This window comes from Nicotiana tomentosiformis, chromosome 4, assembly GCF_000390325.3.
Source record: "Nicotiana tomentosiformis chromosome 4, ASM39032v3, whole genome shotgun sequence".
Taxonomy (NCBI): domain Eukaryota; kingdom Viridiplantae; phylum Streptophyta; class Magnoliopsida; order Solanales; family Solanaceae; genus Nicotiana; species Nicotiana tomentosiformis.
Window position 1 is genome coordinate 21,064,099 of NC_090815.1, and position 18,912 is coordinate 21,083,010.

Here is an 18,912-nt window from a genome sequence, read left to right on the forward strand (position 1 = left end):
TACAAGCTGCGGTCGACCAAACTGGCGAAGGACTCGCTCGGTGGCATGATGCTCGACAATATCGATACACACCAACAAGACGGAGAGCTCCACATAATTCGGCCGGTCGAGCAATAATCGGGCAAACCAACTATTAGCTCGTCGTTGTATGGCCTCCAAATGAACTATTAAATAAAAACAGGAACCGTGAGTATACGCAACACATATAAAGCCAGTCCAAGTAAACTTAAGTATACATTTACCCGTGCGCCCTCCAGCAAATCCAACAAATCTCTGCAATAGGGGAGATTATGTCGAGCCTCATACACCATATCCTCGCCTATCAACCCACCTCCTAGCTAAAGGGAGAAACGGAGGTGGTGCATCCGGAGCGAAGGGTAGGAGAGGTGGCTGCAACTGCAGGAACCGCTCCCAGGCCCAAACCTAATATACAATGTGGACGTAAAATTTAAGGTATATTTTTACTAGGTATGTTATAATGAAGAGAGTATTCAACTATGTTTTCACCTGCAGCAGCAGCAAAAATTCGGCAATGTCTCGCTGGGTGCCCATTCTCGCCCAACACATCTGCCCGTATAAGTAACCGAGAACAACAACACCCTAACTGTAATCATGTAAATCATCTAGCCACTCAAGATGATGAAGAAATCTCAAGCTGACTAGGTTTTCCGAAGTGTTCGGGAACAAAATCCCTCCAAACATAAAAAGCAATAGCAACCTCGTGTACCGGTTAATATGAAGATCAGGTGTATCATCCGTGATGTCAGCATGCATCGCCTCCAGATGCAGCCGGGCGGGCGTCAACTGCAGCCGACTAGCCCCAATCAATGCAGCCTCATCCGCTAGCTGGAAACCGGTGAGCCGCTGCAACATCTCCAGGTACTGCAAACCCGTATACTCTCTGATGGCATGCGGCAAAGCAACATGATGTCCATCAACCGACAGCCCATACAGAACCTCCACTTCCTGCAGTGTGATAGTGGCCTCGCCAATGGGCAAATGGAATGTGTGCGTCTCTGGTTGCCACTGCTCTATCAAAGCCGTGATCAATGACCAATCCAGCTGCAGCCGGCCGATCTCAACAATTCTATAAAAACCCGTATCCTGGAGGCGTCTGACTATACGGGGATGGAGATGGTGGGCCCTAAGAAAGTCCCACATATTGTCTATTCTTCTGGCGTGGAACATCTGGGACAATAACTGTCCCTCCCATATGTAGGAAGACCTATGCTCGGCCTGTAGCAACAATAGCTCTAGCGAGGCAGGTCCGGGATGCAAAGGCGGAACCTCCATGACGACTAGTGTAAATTGAACAATATTAATTATATTCGATATTATAATTAATTTGTTAATTAGGTTGATACATTTTCAATATTATAATTTTATATTTTATATGTTACTTTAATATGTTAGTTTTATTATTTTATATGTTAATTTTATTACTTTATATGTTTATTTGTTATTCACCTATTTTGACTATAATAAAAATAAATAATTAATTTTTATAACTATACAAGATTTAATTATTAAATATTTATATTTTGATTCCGGACTCGATATTTGAGGCCCAGTAGCATCAAGGTATCCTGAATTCTTGTGTTCGTGATGAGAAAATTTCCCCGATTTATCACTCAACAGGTCTGTTATTTTATAACTATACATAATTTAATTATTAAATATTCATATAACAATACTTAGTTTGACAAATATTGTTGTTCTCTCATGTTATTTTCTTACGTTTGTTGACTAGAATTGGAGAGAGCTTGTGTTTGAACTATCAGTCTTTTTATCATATTTTTGGGTTTAACAGATACTTAAATGATTAATTTCAATAACTACAAGGATACTACGCTAAAGGGCACTACATTTTACTACTCTAAAAGGGCACTACATTACAAATACGAGCACTATATTATCTATTTTACTAGTCTTTTAGCAAATAAATAACCTAAACCAGATTTAAAAAATAAATTAATTTAATCATAAAACAATCACAAAAATACATATACCATAGTATAAAGTAACTAATTAATATTTCTTTTTAACAACTAATAATAATTTCTCTCTTTTACTAATTTTTTTTAGCACACTAATACTATAATCCAGATAAAAAATAATAAATTAATTAAATCGCAAAACAATCACAAAATAACATAGAGCACATTAAAAACGACTAATATGTATTTTTTATACGAGTTTTAATAAAAATTAAGTCGGAATACCTCGATTTAAAGTTTTTGTAAAGTTGAAGATTTGGTGATTTGGAGCCGAAACGAGCAACCCGCTACGAGATAACGCCTTAGTTAGGATGTGAGACCGAAAATCTATACTTTTTGTGAGACCGGTGGGCTCCACTCGAGCTTTTTTTCGTTATCAATGGAAGGGGGCGCTGGTTTTGTTTTTTAACGAGGGAAGGGGGGAATCGTTTTCTGTTAGTGGGGAAAGGGAAGGGACGAATTTTTTTATAGGTATAGCGCCCTTTATTAAGACGCTATACTATAACGTCTTAATAAAGGGCGTTATACCTTGTCGTTCAAATATATTGCCTTTTAAAAGGGCGCTATACTTATCTGGGCAAACGACCGTTAAGGTATAACGCCCTTTAAAAGGACGTTATATATATTATGATCACTGCTCATTTTTTCACACATTTTGGTTCTTTGAGTCCAAAAGAACCACATTTTGGTTCCGGACTCTTCCTATTAAATACCTCGTGCAGATGTGACCCAGATAATGATATTCACTTGATATTGAGCGTGCAATCACTATAGTAATATTTCTTTTTTTCTTTTCAAATAGTTTTTTCCCCTTCTTTTTTCTCATTTATTTTCCTTTCAAATAATATTTCCCCTTCCATTTTCTTTCAAATCCGCAAAAACTTCACTCTTTCCGTCCACCCATTTGGGGTCACTTCGAAGCAAACACCATCACTCTACGATTACTTTCTTTATTTTAATTTTTTAAAACAATTCTTTTAACTATTTTTTCATTAATGTAAAAAAGTTATTATTTGACTAATTTTCCATTTCAAATACACTCTTTTCTCTAATTAAGTTTTTAAATATTTTTTCTAAATTCCTTTTGAATAAACGCGTAATGCATGTAGGCTCTGCCATCTGCATATGGAATTCAATGATGATTAGCTAAAAGAAATAACTTTTTTTAGAATTCAATATATACAACAATTATATAGTTAGGGGTCCGTTTGGTGCAATGGTGGATAAACAATAATATTGCTATCCACCATTTTAGTATAACATTTATTTGGAAATTAACTAATACCGATAGTAAATATGGGATAAATACAATATCAAAATTTATCCTAGGATTATTACCCTTCTCCCTGGTATCAAATGACCCCTTAAGTTATAACACATTCAGGATCCGTTTGTCCATAGATAATTTTTTTTTTTCAAAAGACGTGTTTGTACATGAAATTTTGCAAGTTCATTGAAATTTTTCGAAATTGAGTTCAAAATTTTTGTTCCCCACTCACAAAATTACAATTTTTTTTTTCAAGTAAAATGCATGTCCAAACGTAATTCCAAATTTTAAATTCCAAATTTCAAATACCATTTTCAACTCAACTCCAAATATACTTTTTTTTCTTCAAAGATTACAGTTTTTATGTCCAAACACCTACTTAGTTGATCAGTTTCGATCCTGTGGCCTTACATTAAATCAAAGTGGAACTAATTCCTTTTGAAAGATAGAGAAGTAATCTTATCTGAGTTTTTACTTAGTTAAGTTTTATCTCGAGGCTTAAGCCATTACTTTCAACAGTTAAACAAGGGAAGAGATCAAGAAATTAATTAATATTTTTCGGAAAATATTTTTCTTCGTACCAAACACACCCACGAACACGAATTTGGGCCCACTTCCCACAAGTCTAATCCTCTTTTTGTGATTTAAATACAAGTCTAATCCTATTTAATAGGGGGGAAATTGGACACTATTGCATAAAATAATGTGAAATAAAATAATATTAAAAAGGTAAGTAATTTGAATTGTGTGGGTAAACATATATTTTATATATTAGCTTTTGGCTAAGATTTTAAAATCAACTTATTTTAAAAAGTATTTTCTTAAAAGTGTTTTTCAACAATTTGTGTTTGACTAAATAATTGAGAAAGCACTTTTGAGAAACAATTAGTATTTGGTCAAACTTTTAAATGTATTTTTCTCAAAATTATTTTTTCAAAAAAAAAACATTCGGGAAGAATCTATTTTTTATACTTCTCAAAAACTGTTTATGCTTCTACTCAAAAACACTTTTTTCCTTCTAAAAGCTTATACCCAAATACCTTAACTATGAAAAAATATGCTTTGGGCCAAAAAAATGTTTGACCAAACATAGAATTTCAGAAATATAACCTGATGGCGTCAAATGATCTACTCTTCATCTTGTTCATCTGATTTTCATCAGCTTTGTTGCCCCTACTAGAAGATCAACTATTTTTCTTTTCCAGTTAAGTCTTCAAAATTAGGAAAAATCGCCTTATTAGAAAGCCAAAGATACTCGTCTTGCCAACTCCAATGTAGATCACAAGTAAGCTGAAGGGAACCAAAATAATTGAAAGGAAAAAACTACATCACTGACCTTTTTGGAATTTTGTTCACACACTCTATCTGTTAACCATATTGAGCAACAACTCATTAGTCGGTTGAAGGCCCACATAGTTAAGCCCAACATGTAACTCATTTTATATTTCATACTTTAGCCAAGTTACAGTACTTAGATAGTCATTGTATCATTACATAGATAGTCATCTCAAGTGTAAATATATGAATAAAGAAGTGCTGAATAATAAAGTGGGACAGTCATTTTATGTTATTTTCTTCTAATATTTCTCTCTCTAACTTCTAGTTCTTTCTCTTCTCTCATACGATGGTAGGGTTTTTCTTTCATGGAAATCCCACCATAACTGGGTTGATTTGTATCATAACATGGTATCAGAGTGGGAATTAAGCTTCAGACTTATCATCCTGTCAGTCTGGCATTACCCTCGCAGCTGATTTGTGGATTTTTCTTCGACAAAGTCCAAGCCCTAATTTATGAGTTTATGCATCAATTTTCGGCCTTCGATATGGATTTCTTTGCTTTGATTGTTCGATACTGGTTCACTTTATAGTGAATTTTGATTATGTTGCTTCGTATTGTGAAATCGGTTTCGACATCGATTTAGGGTTTTCACACCTCACCTACATCGTAAGCTGTTTTTGGAAATTCTTCAACCTCTTGAAGAAGATTGGTAACATCTACTCTCATTTTCTGAGTTTGCATGTTCTAATTCCTTGTGTATAAAGTTTTTTTGGCATTTCTATACTTTGCAGTAGAACTCTGTAAAAATAGCAATTGATAGTGATACTATAAGTTCCTCTACCTCATCCGAAGGATTTGCACCTTTTACTATAGATCCTTCACATCCTTTTTACATACACCCTTCTGATAGCCCTAGTACTCATTTAGTCTCTCCACCTTTCGATTGGATTGGTTTTGTATCATGGCGTAAGAGCATCCTAGTCTCCCTATCTGCCAAAAACAAATTAGGCATCATCAATGGTAGACATGCTAGACCTTCTGTTGACTCATCATACTACCCTCATTGGGAGAGATGCAATGGTATGGTGATCGCTTGAATCACCAATTCATTATCCAGGGACATTGCTACTAGTATTTTGGGATATGACACTGCTAGAAAAATCTGGTTAGATATCAATAAGAGATTTGAGCCATCCAATGGGTCCAAGTTCATTCAGATTCAAAAAGAAATTGGATTGATGTCTCAGGGCAGTTCTGACATAGTTACCTATTTTACTCGAATGCACAGCCTATGGTATGAACTATATACTATATATGTAGGTCATGTATGTTCTTGCGGAGCTTTGCCCAAGTTTCTGAAAGAATTAAAGCTCTATCAATTTTTAAGTGGACTTAATGAGTCTTATTCTTCAGTAAAGAGAAACAATGCACTCACGTCCCTTGTTCCCTCCGTTAGTAAATCATACTCTATGTTACAACATGATGAAAACAAAGGGAGTCTTTATCTTCTTCATTCCCATCAACCTTCTCCAATGATTCTGCATCATTTTCTGTCAATTCTGTACCTGTGGGAGGTTAGAGAAATTTAAATCAGAGGGTCAATTTTGAGACAAAGAAGCGAGGGCATTCTATCTCATGTAAGTACTGCAAGAGCCTGGACATACAGTCGAGAAATGCTACAAGTTACATGGTTTTCCTCATGATTTTAAATTCACCAAATCTAAAAGATCTGCCTCTTGTGTTCAAGTTGAGAATCATATTCCTCCAACTTCTGGTTTCCATCCTACTAAACATTCAGCTCATGGGATTTCTCAAGAACAATACCAACACCTCATAACACTCCTGCAGCAAACACATGTCTTTTCTGGTCCTCGTGGTGATATGTCATCTAAGGAAAATACTGGTTACGCAAATTTTGCAGGTTTGTTCAGCTTATTTAGTAGTACTGTTTTTTTACTTCTGATGACTATCATGTCTGTGCATCCACTCAGCTAAGTGTTGGTTCTTAGATATTAGACTCAGGGGCCACTAACCATATGACACCCCACAAACATCCTCTTCACAACTTACAACCATTGCCCAAACCATTCTTAATCACCTTGCTTAATGGATATAAAGTTAAGGTTATATCAACTGGTTCCTTGCATCTTAGGACTGATATAACCTTGCATAATGTCCTGCTTATTCCCTCTTTTTAGTTCAATTTGATTTTCATTTATCAACTCATTTGTCAACTCCATTGTTATGCAATACTTACTAATTCTAGTTGTTTCTTACAGGCCCTTCTCTGAAGAGGTCCCTGAAAATTGGTAAAGCTGCATATGGGCTATATTTTCTTCATACTGAAGCTACTGATTCATCTCATAATTCTAGTTTAGAAAATACATGTAATGCTTCTTTATCTTTTGACAGTACATATAATATTTTTGCTTCCGTTAACAATCCACTTCCCCTTAGTCCCTATTGTATTCCATCTGTTGCAATTAACAAAGTAGACTTGTTTTGACATCAAAGGTTGGGGTATATCCTTTTTCACAGAATGAAATCAATTTCTTTTCTTTCTAATAAAATTTCTTCTAAGCAATTATTTTTGTGTCCCATTTTCCCTATGGCCAGGCAACAAATATTGCCTTTTAATGATAGTTCTACTCATTCTTCAGCACCTTTCCAATTAGTACATATTGACGTTTGGGGGCCTTACCACACCAATACATATAATGGATTCAGATACTTCTTAACCTTAGTAGATCATTATACTATAGTAACATGGACTCATCTACTCTCATGTGAAGAAAATATTTTTTCTATTCTTAAGGCTTTCACCTTCATGGTTAAGACTCACTTTCACACATCAGTTCAATCCTTTAGATCTGACAATGCTTTTGAACTTGGGAGCAGTTCTGAAGCAAAGTTATTTTTTACTTCCCAAGGTATCCTACACCAAACCACCATTCCCCACACTCCTCAATAAAATAGTGTCGTTGAAAGAAAATATAAACATTTTCTTGAAACTTCTAGGGCTTTGCTATTCCAACCTATAAAATTTTGGGGTGATTGTGTCTTTATTGCCACTTATCTTATAAATAGATTTCCTTCAATTATTTTGAATAACATTTCACCCTATGAGAAATTACATGGTCATCCTCCATCATATGATCATCTTAAGTCTTTTGGATGTCTATGTTATGCAACTTCTCCCAAGGTTGGTAGAGACAAATTTCAGTCTAGGGTAATCTCCTGCCTGTTTCTTGGGTATCCTTGTGGCAAAAAAGGTTATAAGTTGCTCAATTTGTCCAATTCCTCAATGTTTTACTCAACGAATGTTGTGTTTCATGAGCACATCTTCCCTTATTCTTCCTCTTCTCAATCCTCCTCAACTCCTATATTTCCAACTCCCTCTTCTGATTTTGTCCCTATTTCTACTCCTTTTTCCCCTCCTTTATCCTCCCTGCCCAACTCTCAACCTACTCCCTAGTCCCTTTCTTTATCTCCTTCCACTTCATCTCCTGCCCCTTCTTCCCCTTCTCACCTACTTGCTGTCTCATCTCATGTCCCTTCCCCCTACTCTTCTGCTCCTTCACCTCTTATTTCTATTCCACCTCCCAGGCATTCTACCAGAACTTGTCACCTTTCTACATACCTTAAGGACTATGTTTGCTCTTATGTTATTCCTTCTGCCCCTGCTTCTGATATTCCACAGCTTTCCACTATTGATATGCACTCACATGAGCCTCAGTATTATCATCAGGCTGCTTTCTCTCCTGCTTGGAAAGAGGCCATAGTTAAGAAATTTCAAGCTCTTGAAACCAATCATACTTGGACATTGTTCCACTGCCCCCTAACAAGAAACCCATTCCTTATAAATAGGTATATAAGATATAACAAAAATCTGATGGAACAATTGAGAGATACAAGGCCAGGTTGGTCATTCGAGATGACACACAAAAAGAGGGTATAAATTATACAGAAATCTTTTCTCCTGTTGTCAAATTTACAATCATTAAATATCTTTTTTCCCTTGTTGCCAAAAGACGATAAACTGTGTATCAATTGGATGTCAATAATGCATTTCTTCATGGGGATCTCCATGAAGAAGTGTATATGAAGATCCCCAGAGGTCTACAGGTTTCTCTTCCCTGTTCTTCTTCCACTCCTCCTTTGGTTTGCAAGCTCAAAAAGTACTTATATGGTCTTAAGCAAGCCTCAAGACAGTGATTTTCCAACCTGTTTGAAGCCTTGTCTACCAAAGGTTACATTTCTAGTAGAAATGACTACTCTCTCTTCACCAAATCTGCTGGGGGCTCATTCACTGTATTGGCTGTTTATGTTGATGACATCCTCCTAGTTGGGGATGATATTTCTGAGCTGGACAATGTGAAGGCTTTCTTGGATGATCAATTCAAGATCAAGAATTTGGGAACCATTCACTACTTTTTGGGTTTGGAGGTTTCTCACACTCCCTAGGGCTTTCTTGTCAGCCAGACTAAGTTCACCACTGATTTGCTCTCTGAATTCAACTGCCAGAACTTCAGTTTTATTACTACACCACTGGATTCTTCTCTCAAGCTCATTGCTGACATGGGAGAGGCTCTTTCTCACCCCAAGTGGTTATAGGAGAATTATTGGGAAGCTAAATTTTCTTTAGCACACTAGGCCAGACATTGCTTTTTCAGTCCAACACTTAAGTCAGTTCTTGCAGGTTTCTCAGATTCCTCACATGATGGTTGCACTCCATATTTTGAGGCATTTGTCCAATGCTCCAGATCTGGGCATACTTCTGCCTTGTTCTTCTAATCTGGATCTCAAATGTTTCTCTGATTCTTACTGGGCAGCTTGTGCTCAGTCTTGGAGATCTGTTTCTGGGTAATACATCACCCTTGGTGGTTGTCCTATTTCCTGGAAAAGCAAAAAAGCAGCCCACTATTTCTTTGTCTTCTGCTGAGGCAGAATATCGAGCCTTAAGGAAAGTTGTTGCTGAAATCTCTTGATTAGTCAGAATTTTGGGTGATCTTGGTTTGTCTATCACCAGCCATGTCTCTATGAGAGAAGAGAGGGAAATATCAGAAGAAAACAAAATGAAATGAATGTCCCACTCTAAAGGAAACCCTACCCATTAAAGGTACGATCAAACGGCTTTTTGTACAACTTGTTATTGCAGAGTTCATCCACCTTCGTCATTTATATATAGTAGTAAGGTAAGTAATATAAAGCAAGGCATGAAAGAGGTGACTTGGCACTCTATAGTGCTAAAGATCTTATTTATCTTTTTGTTTTTTTTTGGATTTTTTTCTTCCTTTTAAGATGTCAAAAAGCCTCCAAATAATAAGATTTTCCCCCGTCCCTTATTCAAGGTGTTTTACACAAAATAACTCCCATATGAATTCATTGTGTATAAGTTACTATATTATTATTGTGTATACTAATGGAGAAATGAATAGCCATCATCAGTTTTTAAGTTCTTGTGTTCTCCTCTCCATCACCAAAGTTGAGGCGATTTGTTTTGCTATATATTATTTAGATCTGTATTGTATTTGGACGACCCTTGATTTTTCATATTTTTCAGCAAAACTCTTGTTCGGATGATGAATTCGCCATTTTCAATCTATTTTTGTCCTCTTTTATTACATGAGAACACTTCCTGTGATGCTCTTTTTTTCCTCCGTACTATTTTTCTCTGTTTAGAAAAATAATTTCATAGTAGTATTAATATTCGCATTATTTTGACATTGTGATACTGATGCGTTTATTGTTACCTATGTAATTGCCAAAAGTTCTATTTTACATTTTATTTTTTTTAAAAAAACATATTAACTATATGTGAAATCTAGACAGTGTATGGTCCATTCATCAATTCCACTTAAATGCTTAGATGTATGATGTACTGAATTTTATTTGTACTCATATCTCTCTTTCTGGCTTCATCATTTTAATTTGTAAAATTGTATGTGAAGTACGTGTAGAACTAGAGCTACCTCTCACGGGTACGTATTGTTACATGAAAATGGACGAGGAACAAAAACTACTCATTGTATGCGAATTTTCTCCCTTTTTTTCTTCTAAAAAGGCTCAACAATTTTAATCCTTTTTTCTTCTCATATTTAAATTGTTTACATATTAACTACAATAACTAAATATAACGAGGAAAGAGTAACCGTAGGAAAGGAGGGAGAAAAAAATAATAGAGGAAGTCACAGTAGGAAAGAGGGAGAAAAAGAAAAGAAGAAAAAATAATTGAGAATAGAGAAGTATTGTACATGACTTTTCTGGAATATGAGATTAATTATTTAGTGAATTGAAACTTGAGAGGAAGATTAAGGATTAAAGGTGAAGAGAAAGAAGAACATGAAAGACAAATTTGATAAAGAAAGAAGGATGGGGGGAAATGTTTTTTAGGGTTGGCACTTATCATTATTTTTTTTTTTACTTTACATTTCATTTCTGTTTTCTTTTTTGGTGGGGGGTTTGGTGGGGGCGGGGTAATTTCTGTTTCTTTTATTTGAAAAAAGAAGAAAACTTAGGCAAGCTAAAGTTTCATTACCTAATGAAATTTTTAACCAAAAAATAAATAAATCAAATACTCCTATATTTGTGTATCTCGCACATAATTAAACGAGAGAATCCTGTATTAAAACCTAGCAAACAATCATTATATATTTTTTGTCTTTGAAAAATGTAATTCACTTAATCTTTAATTCTAACTATATTATATCTCGACTAAAGTTTTAAAAAAATTAATTTCAAGTTCAATGATACTCGTTATAATTGAATTCACTAATTTGATTATAAGTTTAGCTCTTACTAGTTTCAATATATTTGAACATTTAGTTGGCATCTCACGTCAACCTACGGCATAAACTCCGCCACATCAATATGTTAAATGTATTGCAAGGAAGATTTAATGATATATACACATTCATTCACTAATTAATACAACCGTCAATATGGATTTAGCTCACTGGGCCGACCTAATTCAAACCGTGATTTTGTAGGGTTGGACTAAGATTTTAAAACTCATTTAAAAATGAGATTTTTAAGTTAGGCCCAAGTAAGCTCGTAACCCATGACGCTAAAAAACCATGCACTGATGATAGAAAAAAAAAGTACTAAAAAAAAACTACAAATGAGTATCGGGCCATTAAGGGTTTGACCTGCCCCGACCCGCATTTCCATCCCTCAATCTGGAATTAACCATCATAACCCTAAATTCCTCGTAACTGATCATACCATCGCCGTCACTATCACCGGCGCCGATCAGTTTCCGGCACTCTTCAATCGAATGTTCTTCCCCCAGAGTCGTCATAAACAGGTTCTGAACCTCATCAGCAGTGATGAATCCATTCTTGTCCACATCAAACACAGAGAAAGAATCCATAATATCCTCCAAAACTCTATAGCAATAGAGGAATGCTGCAAAATTGATGAGCCTATCTTCGTCGGAATCAACTTTGCTGAACAATTTCTCCAATTCTTCTGTCGTAACACCGTTTCCTACACTGGACAGGGCGGAATTGAGTTCCGACGCTGAAATTTTGTCATCGCCATTCATATCGAACTTCTCGAACACTTCTTTTAGCTCTTTCTCGTTTAGCTCTTTCCTCGTGGCTGGACAGTTTATCGGTGGCAAGACCGCCGGCGATGGGTCTTCGTTGTTGGGCGTGATCTTGTTCTTGCGACTGAAACGAGCTGTAATTCCCATATCTAGGGTGTACGGAGAAGGAATATTTTTGAGGGCCTTTTGTGGGGATTTGTGAGACGGAAGAGTTTTCAACCAAAATTACCCCTTAAGTATGTGAATTGGTCTAACTTTGTCCTTTAAGTATTATGTTGAGCACTTATAGTCCTTTAACGATGCTAAACTTGTGCAGCTTTGGTATAACTAACAGAATACTCTAACGGAGCTTTTAAAATCTAACAGTAAACTCACGTGGGACGCACAAGAGATGATTAAAAAGAGAATTTCGTCGGTACATCTTCCATATTTTCCGGGTAAAAGAAATATAATTTTTATTGCAAGATACAGTAATGAATACTAGTAACAAGAACTCAACGGGTGGCCTCTCTTTTTTCTCGGTGTAATTGACTCACATATTGTTCTATATAGAAGAAAAATTAATGGGTGAAGAGATAAAGGAAATCAAGAAAACTTGAAAATTGTCGTACTGCATAGATATCCTGAAAACCACGACAGTTCGATTTGATCATTTCTTGGTTCGGTTTTTCCCTAAAAGGAAATCAAAACCAAGTAAGTCGGTTTTTTAAATATTTGAATCAAATCAAACCAATTAAGTCGGTTTTTTATCGATTCGATTTTTGTCAGCTTTTCGGGTTTTTCGGTTATTTATCGGGGTTTTTCTTAAATATGAGACATACACTACCAAACGCATATTCCGGCAACTACATTTTCAATGTAACACTATCAAATCAATTGCTTTTTGAGAAATTTATCATTTACCAAGATATATTGATGATAATTGAATCAAATAGTGATGAATAATTTAAGTACTCAAGTAAAAATCGATAATTTTTAACATGAAATAAATTCTTGTACTTAACAAAAGAAAACTACCAATCAAACTAGAATATAAAGGCAAAGAATTAGATTATTATAATAGCAAAGAACTAGACTAAAAATAAAATGACTAATATGTACCATAAAATTTTAGAAACTTTATATAAAAATATACATATATATAGGTGTAATAATAAATTTAAATAGCTACTTCTAGAGTCGGTTTGGTTCGATTTTTTCGATTTTTTTTTTATTAAAACCAAAATCAAACTAAATTTGATCAGTTTTTAAAATTCAAAACCAAAACCAAACCAAACTTAAAAGGTATCGATTTTTTTGGTCGATTTGATTCAGTTTTCGATTTTGTTCGATTTTTTTAATTTTTATGAACACCCTACTCACATGTTCAACCAAACCTACAAATAACGTAGATCGGTTTCTTTGAATTTTGATCACACCCTCACCATAACATATATAAAATAGTTCTAAACTGTACTTTCTGCCCTGCTTTTACACATTAACTATATATCCTTTTTGGTTGCTAATACATTCCTTTCTTATTAGTGGTAGAATAAATACTGAGTTGGAAACATGGGTAAGAATGGCATGCATTATGCCGTCATTGATGGTATTTAATGGTGAGCTAAAATTTTCATTAAGATGTGTCAAAATATAAATAAGTAAAATCACGAAAAAATCATGGGAAATCAATATATAGTATATATTACATAAAAAAGAATTTTTTATCCAATTATACAGTATTATTTTTCGGTGAAGGGGTGTCACATATAGCTCCGCACTATCCATGTGTGATAGTTCTTAGAACTATATTACCCCAGTCTCATGGATATAGAAGCAGGGGCGACTCTAAAGGCTTGGCCAGTGAGGCCATTGCCTCAGGCTCCCAGAATTTGAAGGCCTCAAATTTACTTAATCTCTTATTATTAAGACTATTATATACTATAGAATTTATATAAATAATTATTATAAAGAAAAGTGTTATAGTATCTTTTTTTTTTGTTATTTGATTGAGGTTATTTTATACCAATAAGTTCATAAATTATGATAATTTTCTCACTCATTAATTAGTACATTTGCTTCACTTTTCAATTTTAATTTTATCCTTTTTATATAGGAATTAAGATATATATTGATAACATAATGAATTTCTTTTACAATATTCTTTGAAACTGCATGAACACAAAAGTATTCATGCATTGGTTTTCTTTTAGTGTAATTCAACATATTATATTAGATTATCTACAATTAATTTTAGATATAAACCAATAAGTGCTATTAATTAATAGAATGAACTGCAATTATCGTTTAAATTGATCAGAATGAGTAAATATTTTTGACATTATCAATACTCAAACTTAAGTTATTATGTTATGAACGTTTATTTCTTTTTCTTGATTGTGATGATAGCTCAATCAAAAAAATTCACTTAGTTCTGAACCTCAACGTCCGATAATCCACCACTTTATTATTTGTGCCCTTCTTCTCTTTTTTTTTTTTATTTTTAAATTCGCTATTTTTTGTCTTAAATGATTAATTTGTTGTTTAGAAAGCAAATTTTATTGTTAGTGTAAAAATTTTATAAAATAAATTTAAGGGTCTCTTAATAATATTTCGCTTTAGACCACAAGATCTGTTGAGCTGCCATTGTATAGAATGATTTGGCTAAGCGGACGGGATCCCATCTCCACTTGCTTCGTCTTTTTCATTTTCAGCCTGCTATATCTGAGTTTAAAGGGGTGAATTTGGAGAATCGAACTGGGAAGATGGACACGCCGGGGTCCTTTTGTTAACCTTGTCATGGGCATTTCACGTGGGTTTACTACTTAATCTTAAACCTCCGTTTGGATATTCTGTTAGTAGTATTAATGCTGCCCAACTTTAGCATAGTTAAAAGACTATAAGTGCTTAAGCATAATATATAAAGGATAAAGTTAGACCAATTTCAATATTTAAAGGACAATTTTAGTTAAAAAACTCGAGATGGAATATAATTTTATTTTTACAATTTAGTTCACTTTTAGTAGTTTAGATTTTTGGGGGGCAAATACATATACAACCACTTGAAGTTATTACAATCTTTCACTTAGGGACGTTAACTATGACATTTACCTATTGAACACTTTATGTGGTACAAAATTGTGCCTATTGAATACAGATGTGATAGCCCCAAACTAACTCTAGTGCATGAACATTACTCTCTTTTGAGGTGACAAAATAAACCAATTAAGAAAATACATGTCAGCCAAATAAAAAGAAATACATAAAATAGGTATAAAAAGTAAAAAAATAGTAAAAATCGATAATTTAGAGGGTAAGATAGGTATTTTGCCACTAGAAAGCTTGAAATATCTGATTAAGTGACTTTCTGAGTACAATAGGCATAGTTAAATAATTTTTCTGTTACAAATAAAAAAATATGATTTTACTAGATAATTTTAAATAGTTAAATGACCATTTAAATAATGGACTCAACATTCTCTATCAAGAAAATATATACGGAGATGAGGGGAAATTTCCAGGAGGTCTTATGGAGGAATTTGGCGTGTAATAACTTGGTTGCAATTGAGTGAATGTTCATCTTAACTATGGCAATATATGAAAAACTTTACACAAGGGATAGATTTTAACAATGGGCATTATAGGCAAGCATGAATCTTCTTGCCCTAAATCGCACATACAAGTATACACGGTCAATCAAGTAATAAAGAGTAAGTAGAGTATCGTTCCCACGAGAACTTATGATCAATTGTAAACTAAATCAAGCAAATTCTAATTTATCGAATCGAGAACAATGTCAAGGTGATTTTTATTTAATTAATTCTACTAGCTAAAGCTTTGATTAAAAGAAGAACTAATGATAATATTCCAGGGTTATAGCCGACTAACAATCCTATTAAATTCTTCATCGACTTGACTTATTAATTTATCTGGGTTATTAACCTGCAAGGACAATAATACTTGTAGAAATTCGACAACTTTTACTCGCCTATTCAATTTACGCTAAACCCTATATTCTTATGAGATTAGAGATAAAGAGAACACATTATAATTTCTTGCACAATTGGGTAAGCACGGCAAATAGGTATACTTCTATCCGTATTCGCAAATCAATTCCCCAATGACTAGGTTCAAGATCGCGCTCTATTCAATCTTATTGCAATCAAGAATTACCTATTTCAACTCAAGATTTATATATAGTATTTCACTGTTAGCTAGGCAGTAAAATAATTAAACTCAGAATATGAATAAACAACCCAACATGATAAATTAAATCGTCAAATCAATATTCGAATATCAACATTCATGTAAAATCATAATCCCAGAATAAACGAGTTTAGCCACGCATAATCATAGTAGCAATCTCAATTAATTCCCAAGAACACATAAAAATCAATAAAAGAAGGGAAAAGTAAGAACTCAAGACAAATTCCGTAATTTTCAAACTATATGATGGCTTTCCGCTTCCAAGTGTGTTAGATGACCTAAAAGAGGCGTTTTTGGCTTATATATTGCGTACAAAAGTCGTGGGCTAAAGTTTTCCTTTTCCTTTTCTGAATCAGCTTCAGGGATTGATGTTGAGTTGGATGCTTCGCGTCGCCCTCAGCTTGAATGTGAAGCTCCAGAAAATGTTTCTAACAAGATTAAGCTGAACTCGAGCTTAAGAAAATATTTTATGAGACCTTGAAGTGCTTGCGAACCCACACGAGGGTAATAGGATCATTATAATACTTAGGCATGAAGGTAAGATAGATTTAAGGTCCTCAAGTTGTATGATTAAAGGCATAGATTGGAATGATTGAGCTAAGAGGGAGGAAAGGATTCCAGCAGACCTGCGTAGCCTACGCAGGCTGCGTAGGCAAAAACAGAATGGAAGTGAGGGGGAGGACTTAAGTTGCGTAGGCTACGCAATTTGCCTACGCAGGCTATTTTCTATAAAAATAGGGGGATTCAGGGAGAGAGAAAGAAATTTTATTTTTGGCTAAGTTTTAGGTTCTAGAGAGAAGGTGGAGCATCCCCAACCCAAATACACATCAAATATGAGTTTTATGATATTTTTATAATGGATTAACAGTAGTTAATGATAGTATTAACATCTACATGGATTGAAAATCATATGAATTCCTCTAATCTTCAAGAATCATTCAAAAGGGTTCAAGTTAGGGTTTGAGCTACAAGAGGTAAAATTCCTACCCTACACTTAAATACATATATGGATTAAGTATTTGGAATGTATTGTGAAGTAGAAAGTACCAATTGATTGAAGAATTATGCTAATCCTTAAAATGGGTATTGTGAGTTAGGGTTCTTGAATGGAGAAGAAGATGAATAGTGAATTTTTGAATCTTGTTAAGATGATTGGTGATCCTAGTGCTTCAATAGCTTAATCATGATTAAGTATTGAATCGTATAACATGTATTAGGCTTAAAGGCCAATGATGGAAGCAACTAAGAATAAAAGGGATATGTATGGGTGAATTAGGCTTGTTGAAGACTTATAGTTAACTTGTGAACCTTAAATGGGTATCGACATATATTTTACATTTTGATGTCTTGGGATGTCTAATATAGATATTGACTTGTTGGCGATGTTTGAGAGTTATAAATGAATTGAAGCGTCGTACTATTATTTTGAAGCTTGGACTTGAGGTAAGTTGATTAATACTTACTCTTCTTGAGGGATTTTCTCTAAAATCATATTTGAGTTATTACGTAAGTTTGTAAATGTGCATCCATACTTGTGGGGACAAGCGGGAAAGGATGTCACCATGTATTTGGAGATGTATTGCATAAAGAAAGTTTTGTTGTTTTACAATTGAAAAATCTTATTTCTAAATATTCGATGTCAAACGATGCTTGAGGAAAATGTTATAAGTTTTATTCAAAATTGAGTATTGAAAAGAATATAAAATATTTGAGTGTTGAAGATGTATTTTTATGAAAAGTATTTTCTTTTGAAATTTGATTAATGGATAGCACTCGTTGTATCTTTGAAAGATGGATGTTAAATTGCTAAAGGCTTTAACATGAAAAAGATCATATGTTTGATTGTTTTATACAAATGGTTTAGTTTGGCCATGAGTAATGATTTGATAAAAATAGATCCTTTGAGGCTAATGTGCTATGAATCTATTTTTGAAATATCATAGAGCGCGGCAATATTTTTGTTGTAGAAATTAAAGAGGTAGATTATTATTGTTCGAACAAGTTGCCAATGAACAATCAAATGGTTCAAATGAGTCTTAGAAGTTCGGGTTGGGTGTGAACCGACTTGAATACCAGTTTTAAAAAAAGAGTGAATAAACATGAAAATGTTATTGTGCAAAAGTAGCTGGAGGGAATAGAGAAATATTTTTCTGAGTGTATTCCTAAACATGAAGTGGGCTATGTAAGTTGAGACATGATGCCCAAGTGAATTCAGTATGTCAGAAGGGAGCGATAATCCTTAAGATGAGTCATACTGAAGGCCAAGTGTCGAAGGCCTACAGGTAGTGGTGTTACTATGATGAAAAAAAAAATCTTGGCGAATGGAACCATGAATGTCGACATTAAGAAATCGATGGATGGTGTGTGTGTCACAAACTTAGTAATAGTGGGGAATGAATATTTTCTATGAAGAGGGCATATTAGCTATGATGATTAACAAGTTGGGGATTGAAGAAATTCTGGTTGTGATTTTCGTAAGGGCAAGGAGATAAACTACACGTTGTTGGCGAACAAGGTAAGACAATGTCGTGCTTGATTTTTGAAGGGATAAAGTAATATTCTAAATGGATGCAGATGAACTTAAGTCTCAAGAGTTTCGAATGGATGAATGACATCATGAATAATATCCGAATAA

At 34.2% G+C, this 18,912-nt stretch overlaps 2 protein-coding genes and 1 long non-coding RNA gene across 3 annotated transcripts; 1 reads left to right on the forward strand and 2 right to left on the reverse strand.

The window, feature by feature from the left end:
* Positions 1–600: 600 nt before the first annotated feature.
* LOC138909347 (serine/threonine-protein phosphatase 7 long form homolog) lies at positions 601–1,293 on the reverse strand. Its single transcript, XM_070200541.1, has one exon. It carries the CDS (start codon positions 1,291–1,293, stop codon positions 601–603), a length of 693 nt encoding a protein of 230 aa, XP_070056642.1.
* Positions 1,294–4,883: 3,590 nt separating this feature from the next.
* LOC104107280 (uncharacterized) lies at positions 4,884–7,056 on the forward strand. Its single transcript, XR_688764.4, has 2 exons — positions 4,884–6,464; positions 6,823–7,056. It is a non-coding gene; the product is annotated as an uncharacterized lncRNA (long non-coding RNA).
* A 4,622-nt stretch (positions 7,057–11,678) lies between these two features.
* Positions 11,679–12,239, reverse strand: LOC104107281 (probable calcium-binding protein CML25). The gene has a single exon (XM_009616040.3). It carries the CDS (start codon positions 12,237–12,239, stop codon positions 11,679–11,681), a length of 561 nt encoding a protein of 186 aa, XP_009614335.1.
* Positions 12,240–18,912: the final 6,673 nt, after the last annotated feature.